At 45.1% G+C, this 10,538-nt stretch overlaps 1 protein-coding gene across 1 annotated transcript; it reads right to left on the bottom strand.

Moving 5' to 3' along the window:
• Positions 1–1,628: 1,628 nt before the first annotated feature.
• On the bottom strand, positions 1,629–7,367 carry LOC134226476 (DNA-directed RNA polymerase I subunit RPA1). The gene is made up of 5 exons (XM_062707280.1): positions 6,585–7,367; positions 6,343–6,526; positions 2,919–6,281; positions 2,256–2,817; positions 1,629–2,196 (listed from the first exon to the last, which is right to left on the bottom strand). The coding sequence occupies exons 1-5, from the start codon at positions 7,084–7,086 to the stop codon at positions 1,717–1,719; spliced, it is 5,091 nt and encodes a 1,696-aa protein (XP_062563264.1). The 5' UTR covers positions 7,087–7,367; the 3' UTR covers positions 1,629–1,716.
• Positions 7,368–10,538: the final 3,171 nt, after the last annotated feature.

The raw sequence follows: 10,538 nt of genomic DNA, 5'->3' as shown, positions 1-10,538 counted from the left end.
TACGCAACTGCTGGTTAGCTCCAATATATTTTTCAAATCAAAATCTTCCACGTAATAAACCAGTGCATGATGACGTAGGTTGACAGTTCACAGAGCTTTTTCTCCGGGACTTAGCCTCCGGCGCAGCTTCCGATAAAATTGTTTTGTCATTTTATTCGCATGTAGATGTTCTTTGCAATAAGGTACCAGTCAAAACGGATAATGCAAGAGATGGAGTTTTTCCAATGGTAATAAAATCGAAATTTCATCTCTATTAGACTACCAATAAGTGGAAATTACGTGCAGGAGATAATCTTTTCACCTCATACTTCATTCCTTATCACTACTTTCTTCTAAAACACCTTCATTTTCCATAAATTTGCGAAATACCTGATTTTCCCATACATTTTATCGTTTTCCAACTACCATTCTTCCATGAGCTCATGGTGAAAACTATTAAAATCTCAAAACGTAGAGTAACAGGTTTAACAAAACAGATAGAAACGCCGGTATCGCTACTCAGTGACGAGTACCGTAAACATGGTGCACGGAAGGTTGCTGTCTACACTTTTTACCGCTGCTGCACCCTGGAAGTAAATGTCATCGAAGTAAACAGTCGGTCCCTCATTGATTTCATTCTGAATGCAAAGAATAACGCTTAAATATTCGGATCACAGCAATTTTAAACTAAAAATATGAATTTTATTTTCCCTTTATCGATTTTTCTTCCAACACCTTGTAAAAAGCTCTATGAACTGTCAAAATAAGTGAGGTTAAGTTAGAGTTTGCATTGGTCTATGTGCATATTCACATCTGAGTTTTCAGAACATTGTAAATTATATAACATTATAATGTCCAAGTCGGGTGGTTCAATACCCGGAAAATAGGCAATTGCAATCAACTTTGATTGAACTGAATTTGAGTTGCGTGCTCTTGCATACTCAATGTAGTGGGGTCTGAGCTTGACGACCGACTGGCAAATAGCACACACAACTTTTGACAGGTACTGGTCCTGTTGTTTACATACGACTTTATTTTAATTTTGAGATTCTTCTATGATTCTTTGGATTTTCTGATCGATAATTACCTAAACTTATCGATAATTACCAATATTTGAATGCGGAATGTACAGAATGTCTTCAACATCGTGCAATATGCAGATTTAATTTGGATAAAAAAAAATTCTAAGTCCGAAACGTAAACAACAGGACCAGTACCTGTCAAAATAGTGAGGTTAGGTTTGCCGCGCGCAATGACCTATTGCTGATAAAGAATGTGTGTAGCCGCGAGCATGACAAATGGATTGTGAGTGTTCCGACTATTCGTCCAATTTGGGAATCTCGGGCTCATTTAGTAGCCGCTAAATTGCGAAGGCTTACGGAGGTCCTTCGTAGCTTGGTTAAAAGCACCAGTCTAGCGTACTGAGGGTTGTGGGTTAGAGGTCCATAGAAGGAAAGTGATTACCTCCAATACATTTTTCAAATCAAAATCTTCCACATAATGTACATATTTACATCTGAGTTTACAGAACGAAACTAGCTTTGTTCTCTGTATGCCAATCAGGAGGCAGACTATTGAACTCTGTAAATGCTCAATACTTGATGGCGTGCCGGAAAACGAAATTAAAAGTCATTCACAAACGTCTGGAATTCTTATAAATAAATCATGTATCAATTTATTTAAATTTATCAACCTTAACACCCAAACAGCAACAACACTCGACCACTAAGCCGTTCCCTACAGCTTACTATACACGGAGAAAGCCCCGGTTCCACTTTTGCACAGTTGCCCCACTATCAATCTCGAGGACGGCGAATCCAAGTGGTCTCCGATTCCCTTCAGTGCAGCCGCCTTCAGGAACTGAATCGACGATTCGAACGAAATCTGTTGCAGTGGTGACACGTTGCTCTCCATGCCTTTGCGGCTCATCGGTTTGAACGTCCCATCGGCGGTCATGTAGTCCGCCACCAGCAACAAATGCCGCGGGTTAATCGTGATGCCGTAAACCTTGAACACATTCTGAACCTCCTTCACGATAACCCGCGCAGCCGCTTCGATCCCGTAGATCTGCGAGACGGCGTAGATGTCGTTCGAGTAGATCCGATCCAGGTCCAGACTCTTGTAGAACTTGGTCATCGCGGAGATGTTGATTCCGTCCGTTTTCAAGTACAGTTGATCGTTTTGGACGTAGGTGATGGCACGACGAATGTTGGGAACCTAAAATCAAACAAGTTATTGGTCAAATTCTTGATTGCAGATCGAATCAAATGATTTACCGTCCACACAACGCACTTCTCGGCAATCTCTTTCAAAATTTTCGTAAAGTCAATGTTCTTATACTTCAAAGGCATGTGGAACGTCAGCTGGCACCAACGATGATGTTTCCTGTCGAACATAAAATCACGAACCACTTCGTTTGTCTTCATGACATGCAACTTTATTGTTTCGAAATCCAGCGCGGTATCGACATCGCCAAGGTTTTCCTCCATGTCCTCCTCATTGATCACTTCATTCTCCTCGTTTTCCTGGTTATTGGGGTCCCCTTCTCCCGTCTGCTTGCTGTTCTCTCCGGCATCTGGCAGATCGTTCTCGTCTTTGTCTTCATCATCGTCGTCGTCATCATCTTCCGAATCGTAGCCCACCTCGTCGCTTTTCTTGTTCTTCAGCTTGGAATCCGTCGCATCGGCATCTCCATCGTTGTCGCCGGCATCATCATCCGAGCTGTCGTCCGGGTCTTCCTCCAGCCGGGTGGACATGTTAGGTTCTTGGTTATCCACGACTTCGTCGTTCTCGGTTGGTACGCTCTGTTTGGCTTTGGCTTCCTGCTCGATTTCGATTCTGTAAAGAAAACGTTTTCAAAGGTTTGAAGTTCCCTATTTTCATTAAACTATATTTTAGATAACTGAAAGTTCTTTAAGAACTTCCTAAAGCATACTTACAGAACATTCTTGCTCTTAGCGGACCGGAAAATCATGCGGAACATGTACTTGAAGAAGCTTCCGGACATGTACTTGAGGATCTCGCTCGGTTCCACCCGGTAGTCGTGCGAGTAGGCGTCCTTTGGCAGGAAAGTGAACCGCACCGTGTGCTGCATTCCGCGGAAAGGGCGCAAAACCAATCGGGACTGCACGTCGATGTCCTCGAGCACGTCAGCAACCGTCACGCGGTTGAGCGTCTTCCGTATCCGTTCCGCCGCCGAGTGCAACTTTTTCTGACTCTTGAACGTGCGGAAGGGAATCTCCATCGAGGGCGTCTTGATGCGCTGCGAGGCCATCATAAGAATTTCACGCAAACGTGGAATACCGAGCGTTACGTTCATTTCACCACGACCGGCAAAGTGGAACGTGTTCAGGGTCATCTGAGTGGAGGGCTCCCCAATGGACTGCGCTGCCAACAAACCGACTGGTTCACCGGGCGCCGCAAGCGCCCCGCTAAGTTTGACCTTCATCAGTTCGTCCATGTCGTTTAGGGGGCTTTGCGAACGGTTGTAACCTTGCACAAGTTGCTCGAGGTGCTCGGACATGGCACCGAAGCAGCTATCCGGACGAAACAGCGAAAAGGTTGGATCCGGGCAGGAAGAATTCTTTTTAATGTATTTGTTCCTCACGGTCACGTCTTCTTTGCGCCATTTCTTGACTATTTTTTCAGTGAGTCGAGTGCGTCCCGATTTCGATTTCAATCGATCCGGATCCGACATCTCGGCACGTATTTCTTCACTGTGCTCAGAAGAATAATTAGCGAAAGGAGAAACTCGAGTCTTATCCCGTTGGTCTCCATGCTTTTTACGCCAGGACTTCATCTTTTTCACGTGTTTCTTGATTTGATCGTTCAGATCGTCATCATTTGCCAACAACTTCTTGATCTCCGGTCGAACGATCACGTCGCGATTCAGATCCAGGAAATTCAAATGCTTCTCGGTTTCAATGAACTGTGCCTTGGAGATGTCCATGCCGTCCTCTCCGTACATAAACTGGACAATGCTGTTGTCGCTGTCGCGCACGGTCATGTCGTAGTGGACGTTCAACCCCTCGAGATGCTTCACCAAACAACGCTGCAGATATCCGGAACGACTGGTCTTCACGGCGGTATCGATCAAGCCTTCTCGGCCGGCCATACAATGGAAGAAGAAGTCCTGCGGTTGAATGCCCGTCATGAATCGCCCATCGATAAAGCCTCCCGACTTGGGGGAGGTTTCGAAGCTGGCGAAACTTGGGAGCGACTTGCCGGAGATCATCAGCGGGGGTCGCTTTCCTTCCAGTTCGATCTGTCCCAGTAGACAGGAGATTTGCATCGTGTTGACGGTGGAACCTTTTGCTCCGGATTGTACCATCAACTGGAGGTTGTTTTCTGGGAATTTGGAAATCAAACCGGCTGGAAGGCACGCCTCATTGATTTGGTTGGTGAAGGTGTCCAAGGCGGTTTTGAATTTGCGATCGAGGATCGTCCGGAATCGAGGATTCTTGGCGTAGGCTTCCTCCATTTTCGAGTTCAACTCATCGGCGGGTGTGTTCGGAGGGAGATCCAAAGCTGACGCAGCCGTCTCGTGTCCGATCTCTCGGCAAGCTTTGATGATTTTGGCACGTTTTTTGTCGGCTGTTTTCTGTACCAGAATGTCCTTGACGCCGAGCGTGAAGCCTTCCCATTGAAGGTAGTATGTGAACAGTCGCGATAAGGATGATAATAGTAGAGTGGAACAGTTTCCACCGTAGAGTTCGTACATGCAGTGAACCAGACCGTACGGGGTTGCACCGAAGTGGTTCTTGTCCAGGATCCCAACAAGAAGTTCTCCGTTACGAATGATCACTTCCGATTCGGACATTTGGTTTCCGGTTAAGGGAGTGCCTCCAGCCTTCCATTCGCAAGCAGGTTCCGTTTGCCAGTGCTTATTGCCGAGTTTGGCCGTTGCGATCATGTTGATGTGTGGCATTTTTCTGGGGATTATGTTTTTGATGATCGTGGAAATGATCTGTTTGCCGGACCAAAGTTTTGCAGGCTTCAGAATCGTCGGTGGGAGTAGATCGATGTCTCCGCGATGGTTGGACAAGGCTTGGAAGACCAGCTGCTGGTAGTCGTCGCGGTTGAAGAACTTCCCTCTGATGAATATTTTTACGGCGGACACAATGTGATCCTGGATCAAGCCTCCTAGTGGAGTACCGTCTTTCGGAACGAGATATTGGTGCGGAACGGCAACGAGGTTGTACGCTTCGCTGCGTCCCAGCTCGCTTTGCGGAAAGTGGGCATTCATTTCATCGCCATCGAAATCGGCGTTGTAAGACTTGCAGTTTGAGTAGTGCAGACGGAAGATCTTCTCACCGCTCAAAATCTTCGCCTTGTGGGCCATGATACTGGGTCGATGGAGAGTTGGTTGTCGGTTCAAAAGCAGCGCATCTCCGTTCAACAAATGCCGATGGACGATCTTGACGCCTTGATCATTTGAGCTATGGGGTGTTAACAAAGTCTTGGCAACGGACTCTCTTTGGGTTACGTTCAAAGCCGAAATCTTGCTCAGCTGTCCGTTCGAATCTTCGAGCATGTTTGCCCCAGGGTAAGTATCAGGGCCGTTCAGTACCATTTTTCTTAATTCTGCGACATTCCATGAAGTCACCGGAACTGGATATGTCAGCCGTTTCGCAAACGTGATTGGTATCCCAATTTCATCGACTCCTATGTTCGGATCCGGAGTTATCACCGTTCGAGCGGCGTAGTTTACTCGCTTTCCCATCATGTGCATTCTTACCAAGCCTTCTTTCTTTTCGATAATCTGTTTCAAACCGCAACCTCTGGCCTTGCTCCTGTCCACAGCCATGTTGATATCCAAAGACATGTCGACATTAGTCTGCAGTTCAATCCAAGCATTGTACAACTTCTCATAACCCGAACCACCCTTGGCCGAATCAAAGACCTTCTTTATCTCTGTCGCCACTTGAGTCGTGGTGTTGCTATCTTCGTTTCCTACTCCATCTTCCTTCTTTTGCATAACGAGAATCGCTCGTAGCGTAGCATTCGCCATCAGTATGTTGCGTAGGATTGAGGTCTGTTGGTGTTCCAGGATCTCCATACCATCGACACGACGAACGGGACGCACCAGTGGAGGTTGCACCGGGACCACATCCATGAAAAACATATCCACCGGATGCTTCATTGATTGGGCGCTGTGCTTCAGAATCGGGAAGAGCAGATTCAACAACGCACCGTCGTTCGTGTACAACTCGTAGAGATAGCGTTGACATTCCTCGGCAAAGATGATCTTGTTCGTGGCTTTTGTTTTTTCGTCCTCCACATCGTTCAAGCCCTTCTTTTCACTGCGATGAAATGAAAAGAATAATAATCTACGTGATTTTTCTTAATCAATGAAGAACTTACTAAAATGCCCTCATTTCAGTACGGGTCATACTGAACGCCAGTCTCTTATTCGACATTCGACACTTTCGTATCGGAGACTTGCAGTGGATGCACAGCTTTTTAATACAATCTTTCAACGTAACATTAACGATTGCATTTCGAATAGCCTCCGAGTTCTTCGTGTTTCCTAGTTTATTGTAAGGATCTAAAATTAAAAGATGATTAGTAATCACCTCATCTGATTACCGTTCCAATCTCCTCACATTTCATCAGCAACTCGGTGTAGTACGCAACCTCCTCCGGCATCTCCGAAACTGGAGCCATTGCTACCTTCTGCTTAAACACCTCCATTTCCTCCGCCTCCACAATGTAACCGGCGTCCACCAGCTGCAGTTGCAGCTCCAGCAAGCTCTTCGTCGAGTCGTGGATCTGCAGCCGGTAGCAATCCGTACACATGATCCGCAACAAATTGTACACCGTTTTCATGAAAAACGGATTAAAGACCGGCACGTACAGCTCGATGTGCCCGAAGTGCCCATCGCAATGGTTGATGTCCTTCACGCAGGTGGCACACACCTCGCCTTGGCCGCTGGGGCCCATCGCCGCGTCGTACAGCCCGCCGGGAATGGCATGGCCCAGCTCGTCGAACGACCGCTGCGTCACAATCTTCGTCACACTGATCCGCTTGATGTCCTGCGAGCTGAACACGGAAAACTGCAAATTGGTTGGGTCCAAATTGACATCCAAGTTTTGGTCGATCGTCATCTCGGTTTGCACACACTGTCCACTATTCCGCTTCGAAAAGGTTCAGCCCGTGATGGTTTCGTTGATTGCGAATTCTTATCGAATATTTTTATGCACCTTAATTATCGTAATTGAACGGAACTTCAACACTTTGGCACGACAACAAATCAAAGCAACAACTCAAGCGTAAACTAATCGAATTATGGATAATTTTAGCACTATTTTTCAAGAAAACTATGCAGCACTTTGAATTTTGAGCAGCACATGTTCGAGCGATCTGTCAAAAAGTCGAAACAGAACAGCATGCGGCGTAAGCAGGTGTATGGGTGAAATATTTACATGTATTTAAAGTTGTGTGCGTGATTTGTTTTGCAGCACGCATTCCGAGGCGAGCGTCGTCGCAAAATAACGGTGTAAAGAGCTGAGCAGAATGGATACGTTTGCGTGCGTTTTGACAGTTTTGCCATGGAAAAACTGTCAAAACGCACGCAAACGTATCCATTCTGCTCCGCTCTTAACTCGTGTAAACAAACGTGCGTATCGATGCAGTGCGGATGAATGAATGACGTCACCGTTGTACTGTGGGTGGGTGTTGAAGTTGACGCATCAATGAAAACGGTGTGACACTGGAAGAAAAAACTGAATTATTTGATTTAATGAAAATTAATTATTGAGAATGGAATAAATGACATCGCAGATATCTGCGATGATATCAAATCTTTATCATTTATATTGTTTGTCGTAATGCAAAATAGGGTTTTGGCTCCTTGATTTCATTTTCATGACATAATAATAGTCATAATAATAATTATTATTGATCATTTTTGTGATCTTTTCAGCAGAGAGCACACTTTTGATAGAAGCATAAAATGGCACAGTCGAAATCGTCTTTTTTTCGGGAAACTGAACGTCTGAACCTGTCTGAACGTCTTTTCAGCGACGTATTGGATCAATATTAAAATTGAACAATAATAAATTACTTGGATGTGCACCTTTCCCAGTAATGAAGATGAAAAAAAATCTCGCTCTGACTACTCAGAGAGGGATTTCTCAGAAATTTTAGTCAGTTCACTTGAACAAAAGTGAACTAAATAACATGAAATGTTTTGAAATATATATTTGGCCACAGCCAAACCTCCATGAGTCGATGTTCCAAGACTCAATATCAACTCATGGAAGCCAATTTTTCCATATTCAAAATATTTGCTATATATAGGCGTATATTTTTAAAAACCATGAAAAATTAGTTGTTGCATGAGACATTTTGCTCTTAAATCGGAAATGTCCCCTCATACAGGTCCCTTCGGGTACTTCGTGATATTCCGGAAATGGCAGTTGAGTTGAATTGTTCTTTATAAGATCTACAGATGATTATTCGTGAGAAACCATGAAGATACCCAACAAACAATTTAAGTTGAACAAGCTAATTTTTTAACTGAAGAAGACCATTTTTGGTGGAATAAACGCTCTCTCGGTTTCCAATGTTTGTTGGGTAGAGCTATCGCATGACATGTTTTAGTGCAAAAATGAAAATGTTCATATCTACAAGTTCCACCGGGGCCTTCCGTGGTGTTCCGGGAGTGGCCAATAAGTTGTTTTACACTTTACACCCTTATTATTATTATTTATTCAGACTAAGGCCGAAGTGGCCTGTGCGCTATATAAGAGTCTTCTCCATTCGGCTCGGTCCATGGCTACACGTCGCCAACCACGCAGACTACGGAGGGTCCGCAAGTCATCTTCCACCTGATCGATCCACCTTGCCCGCTGCGCACCTCGCCTTCTTGTGCCCGTCGGATCGTTGTCGAGAACCATTTTCACCGGGTTACTGTCCGACATTCTGGCTACGTGCCCGGCCCATCGCAGTCGTCCGATTTTCGCGGTGTGAACGATGGATGGTTCTCCCAACAGCTGATGCAATTCGTGGTTCATTCGCCTCCTCCACGTACCGTCCGCCATCTGCACCCCACCATAGATGGTACGCAGCACTTTCCTTTCGAAAATTCAAGTGCGCATTGGTCCTCCACGAGCATCGTCCAGGTCTCGTGTCGGTAGAGGACTACCGGTCTAATTAGCGTTTTGTAGATTGTCAGTTTGGTACGGCGGCGAACTCTATTCGATCGGAGCGTCTTGCGGAGTCCAAAGTACGTACGATTTCCAGCCACTATGCGTCTCCGAATTTCTCTGCTGGTGTCATTTTCGGCAGTCACCAGTGAGCCCAAGTACACAAATTCTTCTACCACCTCGATTTCGTCACCACCGATGCAAACTCGCGGTGGGTGGCTCACATTGTCTTCTCTTGAACCTTTTCCTATCATGTACTTCGTCTTCGACGTGTTGATGACTAGTCCGATCCGCTTAGCTTCCCTCTTCAGTCTGATGTAGGCTTCCTCCATCTTCTCAAAGTTACGTGCCATAATATCTATGTCGTCGGCGAAACCAAATAGCTGGACGGACTTATTGAAAATTGTACCACTCGTGTTAATCCCTGCTCTTCGTATTACACCTTCCAAAGCGATGTTGAATAGCAAACACGAAAGACCATCACCTTGCCGTAACCCTCTGCGGGTTTCGGAGGGACTCGAGAATGCCCCTGAAACTCGAACTACGCACATCACCCGATCCATCGTCGCTTTGATCAACCGTGTCAGTTTATCCGGAAAACCGTGTTCGTGCATCGATCGGGACCAGCTATGGCAGCTAATGCACTTTACACCCTTACCAGAACATTATTTGTGAATATCCATTAAGATAAAGCTGTCGCACGATACGTTTGGTTTAAAGTACACAGAAAAAAATAATGAAAAATAACTAGCGCGTAAAAAATACAGACGCGGAAAATTACACTATTCTGAGCACACATGAATCTTTTCTATCAGTTTTGCCCTAAATGTATGCAATCTGTATAGCATTATGCCACCTAATGGAATAAATAGTGAAATAATGCAATACAAATTGCATACGTTCATGCGAACTATCGTTTAAAATTACGCTCCTCTTGGCATTCCCTTTATGTGCATTACTTTTGTGTAAATTTCAACTACTTTTTCTAACTGTGTAGAAAATGTCCTCTTCTACAGGTTCCCCCGGGGCACCATGTAATATTCTGGAAGTGGCCAGTGAGGTCAATCGTCCTTTATGGAATCACCAGAAGATTATTCATGAGAAATCATGAAGATAGAGCAGTCGCATGGCATGTTTGGGTCAACAAATGAAAATGTCCATTCCTGCAGGTCCCCCCGGGGCACTTCATGAGGTTCTGGAAGTGGCCAATGAGGTCTTACAAACTTTTCACACATACCAGAAGATTATTTGTGAGAAATCTTGAAGAAAGAGCTGTCACATGACATGTTGTGGGCTAAAAACTAAAATGTCCTTTTCTACGGCTTCCCCGGGAGGCGTTTGGGGACATCCGCGAGACGCTTATAAGCACTTAAAAAAATCTAAAAAATCCCTAATAGAACCGTATTTAG

This window comes from Armigeres subalbatus, chromosome 3, assembly GCF_024139115.2.
Source record: "Armigeres subalbatus isolate Guangzhou_Male chromosome 3, GZ_Asu_2, whole genome shotgun sequence".
Lineage (NCBI taxonomy): Eukaryota > Metazoa > Arthropoda > Insecta > Diptera > Culicidae > Armigeres > Armigeres subalbatus.
This window is presented reverse-complemented; position numbering and strand designations above follow the sequence as displayed.

What these genes read in the sequence shown, in the direction of transcription:
- LOC134226476 (XM_062707280.1), bottom strand. Translation starts at nt 7,086, where the DNA reads ATGACGATCGACCAAAACTTGGATGTCAATTTGGACCCAACCAATTTG. An exon ending in CACCGAGTTGCTGATGAAAT is followed by an intron (nt 6,527 to 6,584) that starts GTGAGGAGATTG and finishes TTTTAATTTTAG; the next exon opens with ATCCTTACAATAAACTAGGA. An exon ending in AGAAGTGCGTTGTGTGGACG is followed by an intron (nt 2,197 to 2,255) that starts GTAAATCATTTG and finishes GTTTGATTTTAG; the next exon opens with GTTCCCAACATTCGTCGTGC.